Source organism: Canis lupus, chromosome 24 (genome assembly GCF_011100685.1).
Source record: "Canis lupus familiaris isolate Mischka breed German Shepherd chromosome 24, alternate assembly UU_Cfam_GSD_1.0, whole genome shotgun sequence".
Taxonomy (NCBI): domain Eukaryota; kingdom Metazoa; phylum Chordata; class Mammalia; order Carnivora; family Canidae; genus Canis; species Canis lupus.
In genome coordinates, this window is record NC_049245.1 from 36,784,779 (window position 1) to 36,807,963 (window position 23,185).

General features: G+C 47.8%; 1 protein-coding gene and 1 long non-coding RNA gene across 5 annotated transcripts in view; one reads left to right on the forward strand and one right to left on the reverse strand.

Moving 5' to 3' along the window:
- Positions 1-6,486, reverse strand: part of PTGIS (prostaglandin I2 synthase) — a 40,354-nt gene extending 33,868 nt beyond the window's left edge. Inside the window, exon 1 of the mRNA XM_038572570.1 lies at positions 6,341-6,486. Coding sequence (XP_038428498.1) covers positions 6,341-6,414 — 74 coding nt within the window. The 5' untranslated portion in view covers positions 6,415-6,486. The remainder of the gene's footprint in view (positions 1-6,340) is intronic.
- A 185-nt stretch (positions 6,487-6,671) lies between these two features.
- LOC106557720 lies at positions 6,672-14,784 on the forward strand. 4 transcript variants are annotated; one of them, XR_005377950.1, is made up of 5 exons: positions 6,672-7,193; positions 7,285-7,479; positions 10,056-10,157; positions 10,725-13,049; positions 14,360-14,784. It is a non-coding gene; the product is annotated as an uncharacterized LOC106557720 (long non-coding RNA). The 4 variants fall into 4 exon arrangements; XR_005377951.1 differs by having other exon boundaries at positions 10,725-11,617; XR_005377952.1 differs by having other exon boundaries at positions 10,725-11,595.
- Positions 14,785-23,185: the final 8,401 nt, after the last annotated feature.

A 23,185-nucleotide genomic window follows, 5' to 3' on the forward strand; every position in this document is an offset into this window, starting at 1 on the left:
TTAAGGAGGCCAGTGTGGCTGGAGGGAGCAAGGAGAAACAGCAGGACCTGAAGCCAGACTGGTAACAGGCGCCAGACCATGCGGGGCCTCAGAGGCAGCTGTGAGGACTTTGGCCTTTCCCCTGAGGGAGGTGGGATCCACGGAAGAGTTTCAAGTAGCACAGGGACATGATTTGACTTAGGTTTTTTCTTTTGGCTGCTGAGTAGAGGTTGGATTACGGGGGGCCAAGAGCAGAAGCTGGGCGACCAGCAGACGTTGGTACATGTTAGGGAGTCCAGTTGACGTGGACACTTTCCGGTGGGTGGGAGAGCTTTCTAGAAGGCAATAGTACAAGGACACAGAGTTCTCTGCCTGAGCCAGCCTGGACAGGGCTTTGATCATTTCATGCTCCCTGTCACGCCCACAGAGAAAGGATGAGACTGGAGAGCACGGCTGAGTGGCAGGAGATAGCGGGAGGACTAGCCGCATTACTGACCTCTGGGGGAGGGACGTTAGCTAGGGAGAGCTCCATCACCATCACGAAATGGGCCTCACAACAGCGCAAGGCTGGTTGGTGCTCATGGTAGACCTCTTGGCAGTCCTTAAACCCTGACTAGGAGCAGTGTCCTCATCCTAGAATTATCAGAACCACAGGGATGCAGAGAGCTCCCTATCTGCTCAATGAGTGAGTCATCCCATCTCTGCTCACGGTGGAGTTATTCACTCGCTCGCCGAATATTAACTAGGAAGCAGGCACTGCTCTGCGTGCTGGAGGCACAGCAGTGAACAGGACAGGCAAGGCGCCCGACTTCATGGATCATGCCTGCTGTGATACCACTTCGCACCAAGATGGGCATCATCTAAAAAAAAAAAAACCCAAGGAAAGTATCCACTGGCAAGGATGTGGAGAAACGGGCTCCTGCTGTATTTTTAGTGAGAATGTAAAAATGGGGCAGTTGTTTTGGAAACTAGCCTGGCAGTTCCTTGAAAGGTTAAACAGAGTTACTCTACGACCCAGCCATACACCCCAAAGCTCTGAAAGCATAAGCTCATATATAAACCTGTACCTATTGTTCATGGTGGCATCATGCACAGCAGCCAAAACACGGAGCCAACCCAAATGTCGGTCGACTGACTAATGGATACACAAGATAGGGTATGTGCATACCATGGAACGTTATTCAGCCATAAGGAGGAAAGAAATAATGATTCATACCACAGTGTGGAGAAACTTCAAAACCATCACTCTCAGTGAAAGGAGCCAGACACAAAAGGTCACATACTGGATGATCTATTTCTACAGAATGTCCAGAAAAGTCACTTCCATAGAGAAAGAAAATAGATTAGTGGTTGCCAGGGGTTGGGGGGAGGGGAGATGCAGAGTGATCGCTAATGGGGTAATGGGGATGGGATTTCTCTGGGGGATGATGAAAAATATCCTAGAGTTGGGCAGTGGTGATGGTGGTGCAGCTCTGTGAATATTCTAAAACCCACTGAGCTGTATACTTTATTTTTTTTATTTTTATTTTTTGAGCTGTATACTTTAAAAGGGTGGATGTTATAGTATGCAAATTATACATCAGTAAAGAAAGAATAAAGAAGGGTGATATGACACAGTGACAGGGGCTGGTTTAGAGAAGGGGTGAGGGAAGCCCCCCACCCCCCCGAAGCACCAGGTGAGCAAAGATCCATAGGATGAGAAGGGAGTGCTGTGGAAGAGAGAGAAAAGGATTTCAGGCAGTGGGAACAGCAAGTGCAAGGGCCCTGGGGTGTCAGCATGCCTGTGAGGCTTTCAAGACAGCAGGAGCTGGTGTAGCTAGAGTGGAGAGTGTGGGGGTGAGAGGCAGGACATGACCTGTGGCCAGGATCAGGCTTCCACGCGGAGTGCCATGGGAGCCTCTGGAGGGTAGGAAGTGGGAGCTGGGAAGCGATGCAGTTATGCATTTAAAAAGTCACAACAGAGACTACTGTGATCATCCAGGAGAGCAATAATGGAAGCGGAGGTGAGGCGAGCATCTGACTCCCCCACTTCCAGGACAAGGGGCTTTTTTCCCCCTAAGACACTTTTGGAGGTATGGGCAGGGTGAGAGCTTCCTCTCCTAGCTTTTGGTCCAGGCTGTTGCCAGAGCTCGCCAGTGAGCCAGGTGTTATTTCTGGCAGCTTCCACCATTCCCCAGAAAAGTCCCAAGGAGGCTCAAACAAAGGCAGGAAGCTGGGAGCCCAGGCGTCTGACCACATTGACCCCTGATGTGGTCGCTGGCTCTTGGAGGCTGGGCCCTGAATCTAGCTCAGGCTCAGGCCACATTCCAAGGTGACTCAGCCATCAGCCCGCAGGGATGAAGCAGGCTCTATTTTGGGGTCTGCGGTCTCTAGCCTCACCCATTGACACTCTCACTCTTTTTTGAGGCACTGCCAGACCCTGGGGGGCAGGGGGAAGGGCTGGACCTTCTCATCCCCAGCTCCTGCCCACACAGCCAGCCTTTCCTGTTTCAGACACCAGGACACCTTTTCTGATCTTCCCCTGGAGCTTTAATTCCCAACATGTGGGTTCCTCCCCAAAGTGCCCACTCCTCACTCTCAGACTCCATGGCCAACTTCACCACTTGTCCCGTCTCTCCTCCACTCAACACTCTGCAAATTGGGAGAGAGAGTTAAGGATGGGTATCACCCACCTTGTACCCTAAAATATCACCCCTACACCAGGCAGAAGTTCCACAAATGTAGGCACTCGTGGACTCCAACACTTACAACAGTGTGCGGCATAGAGTAGGCACTTAATAAATGTAGCAAACGACTGATTCATGTATACAGTTGGTGCTCGAGGAGAAGCACCTGTCCCCCAGAGTTGCTGAGGGGGTTAAGGGACTCTGGATTGCCCAGAGCAGAGGCTGCATCATTTAGCTGTGCAGTATTATTGGCGGACTGCCTCTCTATCCAGTAGTTCCAGCTCAGTTCAGGGCCTTGGGCTCTGGGAGGATTTAATGGGGGACAGGCGAGGGCCAGTTTCAGCAACCTGAGCTTCCATTCAAAGTGCTTGACCCATTCCTTCCCAGGGCTCACCCACTAGCGGCCCCCATTAACACTCTTCGGTTCCGTACCCCCTTGCCTGCCACTGTGAAGGAAAAGCATGTGACCATTTGGCTCTAGTTTTTGTTTTCCTGTTTTTGTAACTGACATCAAAGATTCACGGGAATTCTCAACACAATAAAGAACAGTTAAAGGCAGGATAGTGAGAGGACAGAGGTACGTGGGAGAGGCAACAAGGAGCGGTGGTGACTGTGGCCAGGCTTAGAGAGGACTCTTACTGAGTCCCAGGCAGGTGCTGCCACATTGTCCCATTTTTCATGAGAAGCTGGAAATGTGGAGTTTTGTGTGTGGAACCCCCCGACCTCACTACGAGTTTTCTCCTTCTGGCACTGTGTGCGCAGCCCTGCCTGCGCTGAATGTGGCCATGGACCACCACTGGGTGGCCTCTGGTTAGTGCACATTGGAAGGGGATAAAGCTATTTGTACCTAGAAATTTCGTATCCTTGAAGGGCCCAGATCAGCTCCTGAGCCACCAGGAACCCTCACCGGATGCCATGGTGGCCTCTGGCACCCTGGAAAAGGGGCCTCCCACCCTGGAGACCTCTTCCAATGCTCTTTAGAGCAGACACACAAGCCAAGAGGAAGAGATGCACACTGCCTGGCAGAGTGGCTAGGGCACGGGACACCAGCTGCGTGAGCCATCTCAGGGAACAGATGGAGAAACCAAGGCCTGAAAGAAAAGTGGGAAGAATGTTTCTGACACCCACATGCAGGTCATTAGCCCCGTGGGCAGAGATGTCAGACTTCCTAATTCCAGCTCACAACCTCTCCCAGGAGAAGACAGAGTTACCGAGCTGGGTTTAAAAATCTTTGCCATAATTGCAGAAATTTGGACTGGAGACTAGATATTAAGAACATGAAAATCCTTAGGCAGAGTAATAGAATTGGGGTTGTTTTTGACATACATTCTGAAATATTTCCTGGAGAGAGATTATAACATCTGTAATTTTTTTGTAAAAATATTAACTGTCAGATCAAGGAGATGGGTACACGGGGGTTCTCATACTATCCTTATATTTCTGCAGAGTTGAAATTTTTCATAATTACAAATTTTAACTTAAAAAAAAAAGCTAGAGGCAAAGACAGTCGCTAAATGACTGAAGTAGTTCTTTTTCTTTTACTATGAAAAGCATGCATTTTGGAACTGGCTACGTATGGAATATATTTTCTGTGTGGCCCTAACGAGGTCACCAGGCCCTTGTAGCCTTCAGCTATAAAATGGGGTGATGAACAGGACCTCGGGGTCAGTGAGCAGAAGGGAAGGTGTGAGGCCTTGCTTGTTTGACTCCAACTGGCTCACTGTCTACACAGCATCAGCCTCATCCACCTCTCTTCCAACACTTGATTACGTGTCCTTCCCAAAAACTTTGTTACCACATCTTACTATCTTAACATCATGTGATTCTAAGACTTTTGAGTGTTCAGATTACAAATAAAATGTATGGGAAGCATGGAAATTCATTTTTTTTTATAATTAAAAATCCTTATAGCCCAGATCTGTAATCCAGGCAGACCCTGGACAAGCTGCTTAGCCTCCCTGAGCCGGTTTCCTCCTCTGTAAAATAGAAGTAACAAGAGTGCTCGCTGGGAGGAGAAAATGAGATTGGGGCCTGAATTGGGGTCCCTATGGGATCTTCCCAGGGTCCACCCAGCTGCCTATAAGCTGTCAATGACATTTTACCCACATTTCTCCCCAATACCCATTTCTTGACCCTCCTAACCCACTGGGTATAAAAATCAACAACTCCCCCTCAAAGATAAATTTTCTCTCTGGATTATAGCAAGAATTTGCTAAAATAATGTTTAACTAGCATTTTTTTTCTAACCCAGCAATTCCACTCTCTACTATTGCCATCATCACCCCCATTTTATTTTTATTTTTGCATCATTCCCATCTTAAAGATTAGGAAACTAAGGCAGGGAGCAGCTGCTTAACTAGTTCTGACTACGAGAGGCTGATAATTTCCATATGCTGAGCATTGGTTAATCTGCACAGACCAGTGTTGGGTTCTAGTTTTGATGAACCTACCACGATAACATAACGTGTTAACAGTGGTGGAAACTGGATAAAGGGTATTTGGGAACTCTTCGTACAACCTCAGCAACTTTTCCGTAAATATAAAACCAGCCTGAGATTTAAAAAAAAAAAAAGTGTACTTTTAAAAAAAATCTGGAAAGTTCCCCCGCCAGCCTCGTTGTCAGGCAGCCCTATGAGGTAGCCTTGATCAACAAGAAAAGTCTAGAATTGTCGGAAGGGAAGGGCTTCAGTCTTATCTATAACAGAACAAATATCTAAGTCACATGTATTCAGCTATTCCATGAGCAATTCAAATTAATTTTTAAAATTAAAAAAAAAAAAAGATCTGCTGCCATCTCTGATTTGAAGTGTATGAGATTTATTGGGATCCCTGGGTGGCAGCGGTTTGGCGCCTGCCTTTGGCCCAGGGCGCGATCCTGGAGACCCGGGATCGAATCCCACATCAGGCTCCCGGTGCATGGAGCCTGCTTCTCCCTCTGCCTGTGTCTCTGCCTCTCTCTCTTTCTCTCTCTGTGACTATCATAAATAAATAAAAATTAAAAAAAAATGAAGTGTATGAGATTTACATCTTCTAAATAGGAGAGCAGGTCAATTTTTGGGACCAGGAAGCTAAGTCTGGCCCCGGCTCCACCCTGCCCAGGTTGTAGGGTGTCGGGGAGGGGAGACCCCTTTCTGGATCCGAGCGGACGGAGCGCCGAGCCTACTAAGCTCCCCGGTCCAGGTCGGGGGATCCCACGGAAAGTGGCTCCAGAGCCAGTAAGGGGGCATCCCTCAGGCCTCTGCCCTCCCCGGCCTCGACTCGCGCATCTGTGCAATGGGGCGAGGAGCGGGGAACAGGGAGCGGGGAGCCGGGGAGCCGGCAGCGAGGCTCCCCCGCTCCCCCGCCCCCCGGGAGCCGACGGAGGCTGGAGGTTGGCGGGAGCCGCGCGGGATCCAGGCCGGGGCTGCAGCGCGGGAGGCGGCTTCTCGCCCGGGGCGCCCCGAGCCCGCCCGCACCCCCACGCCGCCCCGGAGCCCCGGGTCTCTCCCGGGACCGCCCCCGCAGGTGCGGCCGAGCGCTGCGCCCCGGGAGCCCTCGGCCTGCTCCCCCGGCCGGGCCCACGTCCCGCGCCCCCTCCCCGCTCGGCGCCTCCCGCGGCGGCCGGGCCGGGCCCTCCCGGGGTGGGGAGGCGGGCAGGCGCGGGGAGCAGGCCGAGGGCGCCCCGGGGGCGGGGGTTGGGGGGGGGGGGCACTCACCGCGTGCGCCGGCGGCTCAGCAGCAGCAGCAGCAGCAGCGCGGCCAGGAGCCCGAGGAGCAGCGCCCAGGTCATGGCCGGGCGGCGGCGGCTCCGGGCGTCCAGGTGCCTCTCGGCGCTCGCTCGCTCCCTCCCTGCTCCCTGCCCGGCGGCCCGCCTCGGCGGGGGGCGGGTCCGCGGCGGCGCCGGGGTCCCGGGGGGGCGGGGCGCTCTCGGGAGCCCCTCCCGGGGCCAGGAAGGGGGGTGGAAACTGCGGGGACGCGGGGAGGGGGAGGGGCAGGAGGAGGGAGGCGGGCGACCCGGGGGCCGAGGCCGGGGCGGGGGTACGCGGGGGCGCGGTGAGCGCGGCGGGGGAGCCCCCGAGCTGCCTACGGTCCCCGCCCCCGGCCGGAGTGGCCCGGGCCGGTCGCGCCACGTGGGGCCGCCCGGGTCCCCGAGCCCCTCAGTAACCGTAGTGAACGGGGCTGCAGGAGCCGCTCCCGGCCCGGCCCTTCGTCACCGCGCCCTCCGCCGCTGGGAGAGACGGGGCGCCGAGCGTCCAGACCTGTCCCGGGGTGCAGAGCAGGGGCGCCGAGCGTCCAGACCTGTCCCGGGGTGCAGAGCAGGGGCTCGGGACCCGGTGGCCCCTGCCACCGCTACCTGGCGCTCGGGTGCCAGCCTCCAGGTCTCGCGACTCCGCAAGAGTGAGCACCCCTGGGTGCTAGGAGGATCGCAGACTGCCCCCACCTGCTCCTCCACCCACTCACACCCTCTCTGAGGCCAGCTGGGAACCGAGAGGTCAGAGGCACTGTGGGAAAGCAAGGAGAGCTTGCAGTGAAAAGAAGTTGCAAAGGGCTGTACTGTGTTTGGCACAGGTGAGTGTGGTGAGTCAGTGGGTGGAGGTCTGATTCTAACTCCCTGTTTCTTACTGATGGGTGCCTTTTATCTTTTTTTTTTTTTTTTAAGATTTGTTTATTCAAGGATGAGGCAGAGGGAGAGAGAGAGAGAATCCCAAGCGGACTCCCTGCTGAGTGGGATCTGGTGATGCTGAGTTCAATCTCATCACCCCTGAAATCATGAAGTCAGATCCTGTAACTGAATCCTACTCAGAATCCCCCATGGCTCCATCTCACTCAGAGCACCGCCCCAAGTCCTTACAAGGTCCTGGAAGGACCAGCGTGATCTGCCCTTCCCTCCCCTCACCTCCCTAACCTCACAGCCCCCAATCTCTGCCTCCCCAAGTCTGTTCCAGCCACATTCACCTCTTGTCCTTCCCCAAGTGTGCCAAACTCACTTCCACCTCGGGCCTTTGCACTTGGTATTTATTCCCTCTGTCTAGAGCTATCTTTTCTCAGAGACTTGCACAGCTGGCTCTTTCCATCACATCCCTCATTCCTCTGTCTCTATTCAACTATCACCTCCTCAGAGAAGCCTTCCTTGACCACCTGGTCTAAATGGTCACACCATCATTCTCTATTGCTTTAACCTGTTTGGGTTTTTCTCTCTCTTTTTTTAGATTTTATTTATTCATTTGAGAGAGAGAATGAGAGGGGTGAGGAGCAGAGAGAGAAGCAGACTCGCACTGAGGGGGATGAGGATGGGGAAGGGGGTACAAGGATGGGACAGTGATGTGGGGGCAGAGGGGGGAATATGGTGAGTGGAGTAGGAGAGGCCCACATTCTGCCTATGGTCTCCACCATTGCAGCGTCCTCCTCAGTCCTGGGTGACTAAGCCACCCAGATTCCCCGGGTTTTTTTTTTTTTTTTTTCTTGACAGTACCTAATATTCTTGCTATCATGTTAAAGATTCATCTATTTGCCTGTTCAATGTTGGCTGTCAAGGCAGCTGGATGACCCTCGTGTGTCCTCTGGATTTAGAACATCAAGAGGCGAAAGGAGTTTCCTGAACCTCTTGTTTATTTATCCAGCTTATCTGCCTACAATGCCAACAATCCCAAAAAGGCCACAGAACAGGCCTGGAGAGTTTTCTCCAAATTTGGGGAGCACCATGGGGCAGCCTTCTGGCAGTGGGGTTCACAGCCCAGCTTGGCCGATGCTAAAGTGTGTGACTCTGAGCAGTCTGCTCTGCCTGAGCCAGGGTGCTGCATCAGTGGAGTGGGGGTGAGTAAATGACCTAATCCAGGGGACACGCCTTGGAGTGCCGGCTACACAGGTGAGCATTAGTGACAGTTAACTGCTGTCAGCACTTAGCCCAGTTCAGCCTCTCACCATACATGGGATCAGTGTTTGGTCTCTGTTTTGTCATCTGAAAAATGGGAAGAATGGTTCCTTCCCCACAGATCTGTTTTGAGGACTGAATTAAATGATGAGAGAATGGGGATCCCTGGGTGGCGCAGCGGTTTGGCACCTGCCTTTGGCCCAGGGCGCGATCCTGGAGACCCGGGATCGAATCCCACGTCGGGCTCCCGGTGCATGGAGCCTGCTTCTCCCTCTGCCTATGTCTCTGCCTCTCTCTCTCTCTCTCTCTGTGACTATCATAAATTAAAAAAAATAAAAAATAAAAAAAATAGATGATGAGAGAATGAAATCACCCAGCATGGGGCCTGGTACACAGTAGGTGTTCAATAAATGTTAGCTCTTCTACCACACATCCCAGGCTTGAGTGTAAACCAGCAGCACCCCAGTCCAAATCACTCCCAAGCATGTCTCTCCTCCCTGCTCAATCCAGGGGCACCTCCCCACCCAGGGGAAGCAGTTTAAGAGAACAACGTGTTGGGTCCCCTGGCCTCTACCCTTGCTAATGAAACCTGATTTTGTTCAGGAATTAGGCACATGCAGAGCGCCTGGCTGGCTCAGTCCATTGAGCATCTGCCTCCGGCTCGGGTTATGATCCTGGGGTCCTGAGATCAAGCCCCACGTTGGCCTCTCTGTTCAGTGGGGAGTCTGCTTCTCCCTCTCCCTACACCCCTCCCCTTGCTCATTCTCACTCTCTCAAATAAATAAATAAAGCCTTTAAAAAAAAAAAAAAGGAATTAGGCACATGTTCAGGAAGATGGCCCCGCCTTCTTCCCATTGGTCTGAGCCAACTGGGGATATCCCTCTTTGCTGGGGATTGGTCCCCAGACAAGCCAAGTGGGTGCCTTCTGGACCTCTGCTGGGGTTTCTAGGAGAATTTTTCCTCCCTATTTGCCTCCTGTCCCCTGGCGGCCGTTGTGTGAGGATGTGATGGTGGGATGTTATAAGGAAAGGCCGGGAAGATGATTGCAGACCCCAAACCAGAACTAAAGAATAACCATCCCAAGAACCACCTAACTCCAGCCTTTCGTTTATGAAATAATAAAATATCTGTGTTGCTGAAGACACCATGAGTCAGATTTCCTCTTGCATGCAGCCAAAAACATTTCTAGCTAAGACAAACTGCCAGCTGTGGCTGTGGTGAGGACTCCGTGAGGTCAATGCATCCAAAGTGATTCTCACAGTACCAGCCCTTGCGAGCTTTCAAATGTGTCCCTTCATCTTATTATTTTCTCTCTTTTTAAAAAGATTTTATTTATTTATTCATGGGAGACACACAGAGAGAGGCAGAGATATAGGCAGAGGGAGAAGCAGGCTCCCTGTGGGGAGCCTGATGCAGGACTCGATCCTGGGACTCCAGGATCACAACCTGAGCCAAAGGCAGATGCTTGACCACTGAGCCACCCAGGCATCCCTATTTTCACTTTTATTACAGGTCAGACTTGCTAGCTTTATTAAGCTAACAGGGTATCCTCTTCATAGGGTATCTATGTGGCATCTTGCAGCACAAGCAAGCTCTGGCAAGAAGCAGAGATTCCAAATTCTCCTGACCCACGGGGCCTGACAAGGCTGTGCTGAAGGCTGGTATGGCTTTAAGACTAAAGATTAAGGAAAACTTCCCCAAGGGCCACCCCTCCGGCTCATGGTGGAAGGGCTAGGACATTCCAGGCTTGAGAGCTGAATTCAAATCCCAACATTGCCACTTGCTTGCTGCACGACCCTAAGCAAATCACTTCTGCTTACTGAGCCTCAACTACTTTATCTGTATAATGGGCATGTTGCTGGTAGTGGTGATGGCAGGGAGTCACCCAGTACGGTTTCAACCCTGGCATCCAAGCCTTCATCTGGGGAGTGAAGCCCCTGTGTCAGATAGAGTCTCAGGAAATTCCTTCTTCCCTCTACCTCTCCCAGGGGCGGTCACCCAGTAATAAGCATCCACATGTTCCTCTGTAAGAGTCTTGTGTCCAGATGTCCACTGTCCAGTAGACACAAGACATCTGGGCAACTCTCTGATCCCGCCCAACCTCTGCTCTCTTATCTAGCCGTAATAGGGTCATGAGGACAATGTCAAGACCCAACTCCAGAAAACGGGGGGCTCTGCTGGGAAAGGACGGCCCTTTCTGACCCACAACCCTGTTTTTTCTCTTCCAGGGACTAGATCTGGTTCATGTCTGCATCCCAAAGACTACAAACAAATTGTATTTGGAAAGGAAAATATTATGTGTGTTGCCTTCTTCGAAGTTAAAATCCAGCCCCATCAGAGAAAGCCAGTTTTAAGTATTTTTGTAATTATGGCTCCAAGTTTAGTTGGTAATTTAGACCATTAAAAACACTTTTTCATATTAACTTGTCTAATCCCCACAAGACTCTATAAAATGGGTACTATTTGTACTCCCAGTTTGCCAGTGGTAAATACCAGGCCCAGAGACACTCAGTAAGTTACGCAAGGTCACACAGCACTTCTTTTGATAGGCTATAGCATGAGGACTTGAAGCCTTCTTAGGACAGACTAATTTCCCCATGTGGTATGAACACACCTTAGGGTTTCCTACCTCCCCACCTTTATTTGTGCTGGTTACCTGCCTGGAAGCTCTTTCTTCCTTTCAGTTCATCTAAACCTGTTATGGGAAGGGATGTTAGTCCAGGTCCTCTGAGAGAGCCAACATGGAAAAAAATATCCAAGAGATTTATTAGGGAAAATGCCGGGATGAGAGGCAGGGAGTGAGGAGGTGAGGAGGGAGCCAGTGGAGGCTGGGAGGGAGGGAGGAAGGAGGGAGAAAAGAAGATAGGGTGGTTGTAGACTGCAGTGGCTTTCTAAGAAAGTTCAGTACGGCTGACAAAAAGTCCTTATGCTTCCAGAGGAGCCCTGTGTCTCCTGGGAATGGGCCTGCCTCCTGCCTCCCTGCCTCCCTGCCTCCCTCACTGATTAACTGGGACCAGCCCCTGGGAAGTGTGGTCTTGACTCAACTGTTAGGATGAATCCATGGTCTGTTGATTAGGCTCCATGCCAGAGGCCTGACAGGTACATTTTCATGGCTGCAGAGGTAAGGAAATATATTTGCCATCTAAAACAACAACCGAAAAAAATTAAATCAGTCAACAAGCTGACTATATGCACTTCTATAGGCATGAATTCCATCAGTGCAAGAATACATTCTTCCACTTACAGACACTGGGCCAGGTTGAGGGGGGAGGACAGGAAGGGGAAGAAAAGACCAAAGCTGCAAAGTTTCTACTATTTTTATGCTACTAAAGAGAGAGTGGCAAACTCAAGTCTCCAAACAAGTCTGATAAATGAATGAAGTGACCTGTCATATCAGGAAGGTGATAGGGAGTGGGGGAGATGGTGGAAACTGGAGAGCACTGCCCCATCCCAAGGGAAGCTCCCTCTTCTCAGCACAGCCAACGATGGATGGGCCATGTACAACTATGTGCTCAGTGTGGCCAGGTCTTTTGATTCAAGAGAAGCCAGAAAGAGTAGCTCACATTATTTTAAAACACCTCAGAGGCCAGGGCGCCTGGGTGACTGAGTGCTTGAGAATCTGCCTTTGGCTCAGGTCGTGATCCTGGGGTCCTGGGATCGAGTCCTGCATCGGGCTCCCCATGGGAAGCCTGCTTCTCCCTCTGCCTATGTCTCTGCCTCTCTCTGTGTGTCTCTCACTAATAAATAAATAAAATATTTAAAACAAAAATAAAATACCGCATAGTCCAACAACACACATCTGCCACCTGATTTTGGCCCTGGAGGTTAGCTGTGCCAAAGGCCAGTGGCTAAGCCATTTGGGGATATGCAAAATAGATCTGGAGTTGGGATGTGGAACTCAAGTGCTCTGTAGAATCAAAGAAGGAGAATGGAGTTTTATTTTATATTTTTAAAGACTTTATTTATTTGAGAGAGAGAGAAAGCAAGAGAGCATGAGTGGAGGGAGAAGGCCAGAGGCTGAAGCAGACTCCCCACTGAGTAGGGAGCCCGATGACGTGGGGCTTGATCCCAGGACTCCGGGATCACGACCCAAGCTGAAGGCAGATGCTTAACCAAATAAGCCACCCAGGTGCCCTGGAGAATGGGGCTTTAGAAGGAGGCCTGAGAGACAGGAGGTAAAGGCCAGGCTGACATGAGGGCAGGTAGGGGCCCTATGCAGAAAGGCTGCCAAGTGAAATGCCCTGTGGAATTAGAAGTGGTCAAATAGTCCCTGCAATTCGAAGTATGTAATACTGAGTATTTATTCATTTGCTGTGTTGGGCTAAGGAATAGCAACACACACACACACACACACACACACACACACTCATATGTCATCCCCTCATTGCCCAGAAATGTTCAAGAATAATCTACTACACACACAGGGTGATCAAACTCATTCTGTTTGACCAGACTTTCCCGGTTTTCATTCTGAAAGCACCACATCCCAGGAAATCCCTCAGTTCTGGATGACCAGGAGGGCAGGTCACACTATCAACACACATCTGCAGTATGTGAGTGGGTGGGACCAGTGGAGGTTGGTTCAGTGCTGTGGCAGCCATCCTGGGACCCTGAGGGGAGTCATTGCTAAGCCCCACAGTTAATTAACATTCCTGGATCTGTCCTGTGGTAGATGAGACCATGGTGTCCAGTTCTTACACTTTCCCTGTATTAGAACTAGACATTCACGGCCTTTACCACATGTCTGCAGTGCCTCCCACTGTGGGCAGAGAGTATCTCCCTGACCAGTGATGGTGGACTTGGGCGTATGACATGCTTTCACCAGTGGGAAGTGAAGAAGTGATGGCGTGCCAGTTCCGAGTACAGATTTTGAGAGGAACTATATATTTCCATTTGACCTTCCTGGCTTCTGCCATTAGTCATGACACACAGAGAAACCTGAATTCAATCTGCAACCTGAAGCAGAGATTTCTCACCAGACTTAGGAGTAAGACAAATGGAGAATTGTTATTATAAATCATGGAGCTTCTAAGGTTTTTGTTACCAGCAAAAACCAACTAATGCAGGCCTTATCTCTGAACTTTTTTGTGTCAATTTGGGTAGATGTCGTTTGCATCAGTTACATACAGAATAGGCTGCTTTTCATGCTTGGAATCCTGGTTTTCTCATCTGTACAAGGGGATCATGACAGGGCCCCCTTCCCAGGGTGGATGGGAGGATTCAAAAAGATCGTGTGCCAATACATACAGTAAGCACTTAATAAAATGGATGAAGTGTAATTCTTTCAGCACAGACTTGCTGAGTATTTCTTTACCAGCACTGTGTAAGCCTCTTTATCAAGATTTTTGAAGGAAGTAGGAAAGAAGGCCAGCCTTTCCGTATTTGGTCATTTTCGTACAGGCGTAGGAAAAAAAGAGAAAAAAAAAAACATGTCTGGATCGGAGGCAGAGGAGGGATGGAGGAAATGATGTTTTCTGACATCCAGGCCTTGCTGCTGATTGTCTCTATGATGGGGGCACATCCTTGGGTTAGGAGATTTGAGGTTTTCTAATGAACAAGGTTTTCAGCAGCCACAAGCTAGCCTCAGGCATCCTCCCCCAGGAGAGCCAGGATTATGCAGGGAATGCAGTGGGCAGAGAGCCCGCGGGGGGGGGGGGGGGGGGGGTTGCAGCTCTCTGGACGAAGGCAGGCAGAGCCAGGAGAGCCAGGGAAGCCTCCTGTGCAGCTTTCCCAGAATGTTCTAGACTGGGATATGATGCCCCGGAGTGGTCTCGTCCTGCTTCCCAGGCTGCCTGCCCGAGGGGATGGTTGCTGGGGGAGAGAGACCACAGCAACCTCCCCTCCCTTGGTTTCCCCTGGACAGGAGTGCAGGCGGCCCCATGGATCCCAACCAGCTGCCTTGGCCCTTTGGAGTGGAAAAACTGATGCGACTGGACCTCAGTCTCCTCCACTCTTTACTGTCCTGCCTGAGCGCTAGCCTGACGGGGAGGCCAAGGAGAAAACAGACCTGTGTTGATCCGATCTGTGGACAGACTCCAAGTGCTGGAACCTCCTGCCGCCCTGCAGCACCCTGAAAGCCTCAGAGTCTCTGCTTCCTCCTGTAGGAAAATGGGGACAGCGATCCTAGCTGTTTGGTTATGTCTCAGAGTAGCTGAAGAGGACCCAGTGAGATAACAGGGGTAGGAAAAGTGGCTGCATATGGCAATATTTTCTCCTTCTCCATCTTGAAATTATACCAAAGCGTCAAGGAGAGTTAAAAAAAAAAAGCCTCACAAAACTCCATTTTTAGCAACATCAGTAGAAGGATATAATCCATAAACTTCACAGTGTGTGTAAAGTTTTCCAAAAGCAGCTTTAAAATAGGGCAGAAGCCACACAGGATGTAGTGAGTGGGTTCAGTGGTAGCAAATCTCAGAAAGCGAGTGTTCATCCCTGAGGTAAAGGCTATCCTCCTTATTTATAGAAATAAGTGTAGGCTGGGGGCGCCTGGGTGGCTCAGTGGTTGAGGGGCTGCCTTTGGCTTAGGTCGTGATCCTGGAGTCCCGGGATCGAGTCCCACATCAGGCTCCCTCTGCCTGTGTCTCTGCCTCTCTCTTCCTGTGTCTCTCATGAATAAACAAATAAACAAAAAATAAATAAATAAATAAATAGATAGATAAATAAATAAATAAATAAATCTTTAAAAAAAAAATGAGTGTAGGACCCAGGGTGAGTAGTGTTGGCAGCAGAAGCCCTCTTGGATCTGGTCTGGTTCAGAGAAACAGAGTATAACAGAGAATTACAGAGAGGATATTCACAGGAAGCAGTCTGGCTCCCTGGTGGTAGAGGAGATACCATTCGGTTAGGAAGGCAGGCAACTATCCTTCCCCACATCCATGGGAACAATTGGCAGATAGGTGACCTAGGAAAAGCAAGCCCTTTAAAGTGCAAGCCCTTAAAAAATAAACATAAAAGCCTTGCTCCAAAGATACTGTAATAAACCCTGCAGAAAAGAACATTAAAATCTAGCAACAGATGGAAAAGGTTAACATGGAGAAGATGAAAATTGCCTCCAAATAATTTTGGCATGAATAAAAACTGAATGAGCAATCACCTCTCTGAAGGAAAACAATCAAGCAGAAATAATTCAAGAACTCAGAAAGAAGATGGTCCACAGAAGAAGCGAACGATGATGAACCAGCAGAGCTCAGGAAAGAAATAGAAGGAAATAAGATCACAGAAAGCAAGACCGACTTGGAAGACACACGAAGAACAGACCTTGTGGAAAATCCTGTGCGGAAGACAGATGACAGAAATGAGGAAATGGGGGCGGGGGGGAGAAAATGACATAGAAGAGAGCGGGAGAAAGAAAATGATAGGAAGAGGAGACAAGACAGTGGAGAACCAAAGCGTGCAGGACTGGAACCTACAAAGAAGAAATACAGAATGATTGAACAGAACAGACACTTAAAGATATAATTCAAGAAAACTTGAAATGAATGAAGGCTTGAATCTACACAATAGGAGGTCACAATCTGTGCTAGGGAAAATGATCCAAAGTGGCCAACACGAAAGCCACGTGCTAAGAGGTATTATACATTCAAGATAAAGGACCCTTTGGACAACTGGGCAAAAAATGAATGGTGTTGGGGCGCCTGGGTGGCTCAGCTGGTTAAGCATGTGGCTTCAGCTCAGGTCATGATCCCAGGGTCCTGGGATCGAGTCCCAAGTTGGGCTCCCTGTGCAGTGGGGAGTCTCTTTCTCCCTCTCCCTCTGTCCCTGCCCCCACTCATGCTCTTGCTCTGTCATAAATAAATAAATAAATAAACAAATAAATAAATAAATAAAATCTTTAAAAAATATTTTTAAAAAACTGAACAGTGTCTTTTACAATACTTGGGAGTTGGAGCCTATAATTCAAAGTTGACCATCAAGGGTTCGAATGATAAGTACAAAAGTAAATGATAAAAATTCTTGACTAAAATCAGGGAATGGAGGGAGAAGGAGGAAGGAAAGAGAAAATGCTCCTTTCACCAGTGGGAGGTGCAGAAGTGATGGCATGCCAGTTCTGAGTACAGATTTTAGGAGGAACTATATTATATATCCTATATAAGAACTATAGGATCTTATAAAAGGGAACTAATAGACACTGTCTAAAGAAATAAGGGACTCAGGCTATCATATGTTATATGCACAAAGGGAGCCATTAGAGAAAGACTCCAAACTTATTAAATATTGGAAGAAGTACCTGCAAAAAAACAAAACAAATTTTGAAGATGCAGACTTTACAGTGAAAGACTTTTAACTCTCTCCCCAAAACTCCCAAAATGACAGAATTAAGGGGGTGCTGGCTGGCTCAGTCAGTGGAGCATGCAACTCTCAATCTCTGGGATTTGAGTTCAAGCCCCATGCTGGGCATAGACATTACTCTAAAATAAAATAAGATAAAATAAAATAACATAACAAAATTTTTATGAAAAAGGATTACAGAAGAAAACAAACTGAAGGAAAGCAAAAGTAATTAATACAGAAATATGGAAATCAATCACTCTCCCCCTTGTTTTAATGAGTAGCCATGTAAAACAGGGGGGGAAAAGAAGACTAATAAATAAATCCCCAAAGCTGGTCCTTTTGATGATGACAGAGAAAGGCATCAACAGTGAAACAGATCAACCACTGGTTAACACAATCCAGAAGAAATGGAGACAGTGCAAGTGTGTATAATAAGAAACTATAAGGGGAGAATTAGCCACAGAAAAAGAGAAAATTGAAAGGATCATAAGGGTCTACTTTGTTCCTCTCTATAATTAAAATTGAAAATCTGGATAAAAAGAATTCTCCAGGAAAATATAATTTACCATATTTGGCTTCAGAATAGAAGGAAAAACAGACCAATTCCCAAAGAAGTACTTCTCTCAGGAACACATAGACCACATGAAGATGTCATTAAAATTCAGATTCTGGTTCTGGGATTTTGTCTGAGACCCTCAATACTCCCAGATGCTGCTGCTGTGTCTGGATAATGGTAAAGGTTGTGGGAGAAATAGAGAAGGTTGTTAAAGATCTGCAACGTGCATCACCAAAAAAACCTACTTTAGGTAGCCTCACAGGGAAATCCTATGAAACTTTTAAATAGTAAACCATTCTAATGTGTTTAAAGTTGTTTTGGAACATAGGCAAAGAAAGAAAACTTTGAAATTATTTACAGGAAGTGTGAGGTTGATATTAAAGCCTTGGCTGGCACAAAGAGAGTAACAACTTTCACTTGTAACTATCCAGGCAAAAATTCTAAATAACATGTTGGCAAATAGAACCCAAAGCACAATAAAAGAATAACACATCATCTGGTTCCTGGCTGGCTCTTCCGTGGAGCATGTGACTCTTGGTCTCAAAGCCGTAAATTCAAGCCCACATTGGGTGTAGGGATTACTTAAAAAAAAAAAAAAAAAAGAATAACACATCACGGCCAAGTGGATTTTACTCTAGGAATGTGAAGCTAGTTCAATATTGGAAAATCTGTTAATAATTTTTTAACAGATTTATTTATTTATGAGAGAGAGCGTGTGCACTCAGGAGATGAAGGAGGGGCAGAGTGGGTGAGGGAGAGAGAATCCTCAAGCAGACTGTGCTGAGTGCAGAGAAGGACATGGGACTAGATCCCAGGAGCCTGAGATCATGACCTGAGCCAAAATCATGAGCTGGCTGCTTAACCAAATGAGCCACCTGAGCACCCCTGCTAACATAATTTATGATATTAACAGATCTGAGGAGAAAAGTCATGATTCTTTCTATGCTAAAAAGGCATTTGAGAAAGTTCAGCATCCATTCTTGATGAAAACACATACACATGCATTCAATAAATAAGAATCCATGGATACTCAGTAAAATGGAAATATATATTTGCCTCTTTACCATGATAAAATACATCTAAGTACATCATGCTGTTTGGAGAAATCCTAGAGTCATGTCCACCAAAGGACCAAAACAAAAACATCCATTTTCACTACTATATTTTATTTTTTATTTTTTTCACTACTATAATTTAAAACAGAACTGGAAAAATAAATAAATAAAAATAAAACAGAACTGGATATTTAAGATAAGCACCAGTCAGAGCCAAATCAGATGGCAAAAGAGTTATAGAAGCATAAAAACTGAGCAGATGAAGGTAGAATTGCCAGTATGATGCATATGAATTGTTCCCATATGTAGGAAACCCAGGATAATGCAGTAAGATGTCAAGATACAAAATTAGCATGCATCAATCAGTAGCTTTCTATATTCAAACAATCATCAAGTGGAAGATATATTGAAAGAAAATTTCCGGGGGTCCCTGGGTGGCTCAGCGGTTTAGCGCCTGCCTTCGACCCAGGGCATGATCCTGGCGTCCCAGGATTGAGTTCCGCATCCGGCTCCCTGCATGGAGCCTGCTTCTCCCTCTGCCTATGCCTCTGCCTCTCTCTCTGTGTCTCTCATGAATAAATAAATTAATTAAATATTTTTTTAATGAAAGAAAATTTCCCACTTAAAATAACAAAATCAAGATTGAATACACTGAGAATATTTTTTTTTTAATTTGTATTTATTCACTTGAGAAAGAGAGAGAGAGAACATGAGCAGAGGGAGGGGCAGAGGCAGAGGGAAAAGCAGGCTCCCCACTGAGCGGGGAGACCTACCTGGAGCTTGATCCCAGAACCCTGAGATCATGACCTGAGCCAAAGGCAGACACCCAACCAACAGAGCCATCCAGGTGTCCCTAGGAATAAATTTAACAAAACATATTTAAGACCTATATCGAGAAAACTTGAAATCACTACTGAAGGACACATGTATTTAGTATACATTTCAAATACTTGAACAAAGGAATACCATGATTTTAGATGGTGAGTTTCATCATTAAAGCAGTGTCTGTTTTCCTTAAATTAATGTAGAAGTTCAAAGTTATCACAGTAAAAGTACAACTTTTTAACCAGACAAGCTAATTTAAAAATTAATAATACAATTTTTTTTTTTTTATGATAGTCACAGAGAGAGAGGCAGAGACACAGGCAGAGGGAGAAGCAGGCTCCATGCACCGGGAGCCCGACGTGGGATTCGATCCCGGGTCTCCAGGATTGCGCCCTGGGCCAAAGGCAGGCGCTAAACCGCTGCACCACCCAGGGATCAAGCAAAAATACCCAAGAGATCTCTGGAAGAGAGGACCAGTGAGGGGAGAAGAGGTCTATCCAACATTAGACCATATTATATGATCTCTCTCTCGCTTTTTTGTTTTGTTTTGTTTTGTTTTTAGATTTTATTTATTTATTTGAGAGAGAAAGAGAGAGCATGGGCAGAGGGAGGGGCAGAGGGGGAAGCAGACTCTCTGCTGAGCAGGGAGCCCAACGTGGGATCCATCCCAGGACCCAGGAATCATGACCTGAGCTGAAGGCAGATGCTTAACTGACTGAGCCACCCAGGCACCCTTGCAATGAACTAGTACTATTAGTACTATTAATAGTACTACTACTATTTATAAAGAAATAATATTTTTTCTTTTTTTTAATTTTTATTTATTTATTCATGAGCGACACAGATAGAGGCAGAGATACAGGCAGAGGGAGAAGCAGGCTCCATGCAGGGAGCCCAACGTGGGACTCAATCCTGGGTGTCCAGGATCAGGCCCTGGGCTGAAGGTGGCACTAAACCGCTGAGCCACCCAGGTTGCCCAAGAAATAATATTTTTTAAAATTGTTTTAAAATTTTAAAAAGTTAACTTTAGTACTTTGTGTATTAGAAACTACTATATGCTTTTCAATTTTTGTATTGTAATTATTTCTGGGTTTCTCAACTTTGGGCTCTGAAATAGTTGGGAACTGAGATAGTGACACAACTACACACTCACACAGAAGCTTGTCGGGGGTTGACTTTCTTTCCAGAACCTTCAGAGAAGATGTCTAATCATAACAAAGGCCTTAGAAATTGTGAAATCGTATAGTTTCCAAACTATTCCTTGGGGCTTCTGGCTTCTGGAACCTCTGGGAAAGGAGGGAGAGTTGGGGCAGGCAGACAGGCCATGCAATGACTCTTCAGCCCCACTCCCATAGGCATCAGCTCCTAGATCTGTTCGACATTCATATAAGATCTCACGTTAAAAAAAAGAATCCACTGATTTTCTTAAAAATTAGAAAGCCTTTGGGTAGCTATGCAACCAAGCCTCTAGTCCACAGCTCCAAATTCTGATGCCCAGTCCATCACCTAGTCCAACTGTCTATGGTTCTGCTTTCACAGAGGTGCTGTAGTGTAAAAGCTTGAGCTCCAGAGCCAGGCTGAGTGGACTCAAAGTCTGGCACCTCCACTTAAAAGCTGTGTGGCCTCAGGCAATTTCTTAACCTCTCTGTGCTTCAGTTCCCCATGTATCAAATGGGGATGGCCATAGAACCTACATCACCGGGTGGTTGGGAGGATGAAAGAGTATCTGAAAGCATTGGAAGCACTGGATAAATAAACCCTGTTAAGCATACGTATCACAGCCTTCCAACCTTCTTCCATTAATAAAAATTTTAAGAAGAACCACATAAGTGGAATAAAGGGAGATCTATAGCTATTTCCCTCACTTTGGTGAAGGAAGATGGCTCCTTCCTTTGGTGATCAGGATTTCTGAGCTGGTAGGATACTGGGGCCATGTGTATTCTTTTCCTGGAGAGAGCTGTCTGAGCATGAAATCAACTTATAGGGAAGCATAGCCAGGAGATGGGGAAAAATTGATTTCTTTAGGTATAATCTGAACCTCTGGATCCAGCCATGCCTGAAGCTAGCATGCTCCTGACTACAGGAATAATTAAATTCTCTTTTTGGCTTAAGCTGATTTGGGTTGGGTTTCTGTCACTTGCAATCACAAAAAGTTCTCCATTCTGAGGATTGAATAAAATAGGCCATGAGAGGATCTGTTCCATATCTGGTGCTCAAGACAGGGGAATGTAAGGAGCCCAAGGACACACAGCAAGAAAGGGATAAAACCCGGAATCACATTCAAAGCCCAAGTTAATAAGATCTACATGCCAGTGTCTCAACAATTCCTCGTGTTTGGGTGACACTTTGCAGTTACTCTAGTGCATAGGATGTGGCCCTCACACCAGCCTTAGAAGCAACAGCTGTCACCCTGGCATCAAGCAGAGTCCTTGGGGGCCAAGCAGCAGAAGCCAATCCTGGCTAATTTAAGGAAAAACAAAGAAAAAGGAGAAAGTTGGGTAATGGAAGGAGAAGTTGAGCAGCTGGGACTTGGAAAGGACAGTAACAGGTCACCGCCACAGGAAGCCGGAGGCTGAACCAAAGGGCCAGGTCTTCGGCCCCAACTGTTCCCCATCTTAGCATTAATTCCCCTTAGTGGCTCTGCTCCCAAGAGAGAATCTGATTGGCTGAGTTTGGGTCATGTGACCACCCAACTGACCTTGACGGACAGCCAGACAAGGTGGAAGGAGTAGATCCCGGAAGGGGGTTTGGGGGCCAGGGGAGGCTTATTTTTTCAAGATGCAAGATACTTCATGCATCAAAACAAAATCTGTCCGAGTTGGAAGCAGCCTGAGAACAGCCCACATGTAAGTACTGGAATGCTCCTTTGTGCACCCAAAGATTAAGGTCCCACTACTACTAGAGCTTACACTACTAGGTTGCAAACTTCCTTACTTTGAATTTGGGTATGCAAAGAAAAATAGCCTTTGATACCCTCCTTAGAGGCTATCTAGTGCAATAATTGGGAGTGAGGGATATTATGGAGCCAAATGACCTGGGTTCAAGTCCCAGCTCTGCCTCTTACCATATGACCTCAGGCAAGTCACTCAATTTCTCTGGGCCTCCATTTCCTTTGCAGGACACATGTAACCAGAGTCTGGCATATAATAAGTGCCACCAAAAGTTCTGCTTATGTTCCTGGCCTGATCTTGTCATGGACCTTCATGTGGGAAGAAATACAAAATCTTAAGCCAGGACAATAATTCCCACTGTTTGTTCAGATAAGACTGGTCTCACTTGGGTGCTTCTGGGACAAGTGTGCTTGTTCAGTTTTCTTTCCTCCCTTGCTTCTCTCCACGATGTCATCTGCCTGCACCCTCCTTAGTCACAGGGAAACTGAGCTCCAAGGAGAAAAATTGAGGTTCCCAAGTGCCATTTAGTGAGTGTCCCTTCTACACTAAGCAGGCCCAGGTGCTTGAGGCCCTCAAATTGTCATAATCCACCCCCACCAAGTGCCCACCTATAGCAGGAGAACTTGAGACTGCCTTAACCAGTGTTGGGAGCTTGCAAGTAATGGAGGTGGCATGAGACTCCAGGTGTTGTGCTCCAAAGCCTGGCTTTTCTCTGCTTCCATCAACTGTGTTCCCATTCTGAGTGATGGGACAAGATTCAGAAACTCCTATGCTCCTATTGGCCTGTATCACTTGATCCCTAAAGAAAAACTCTCTACCTTATTGACAAAATGTTCAGTATGAGAGCCATTTGTCTAGAATAGTTGACATGCCTTGGTTGTAAGGGATAGAAACTCAACTCAAACTGGGAAGAAGGAGAAGGAGAAGAAGAATTATTTCTTGGCCCAAGCAGGGAAAGTCCAGGGGTGGAATCCTGCCTGATTTCAGGGATCTGCGGAAAAACAGCTTCAGGTGCAGCAGGATTCAAGAATTCCACGGATGTTGTCAGGATTGGTTTCTCTCTGTCTCTCAGCTCTTCTTCTGTGTTGGCT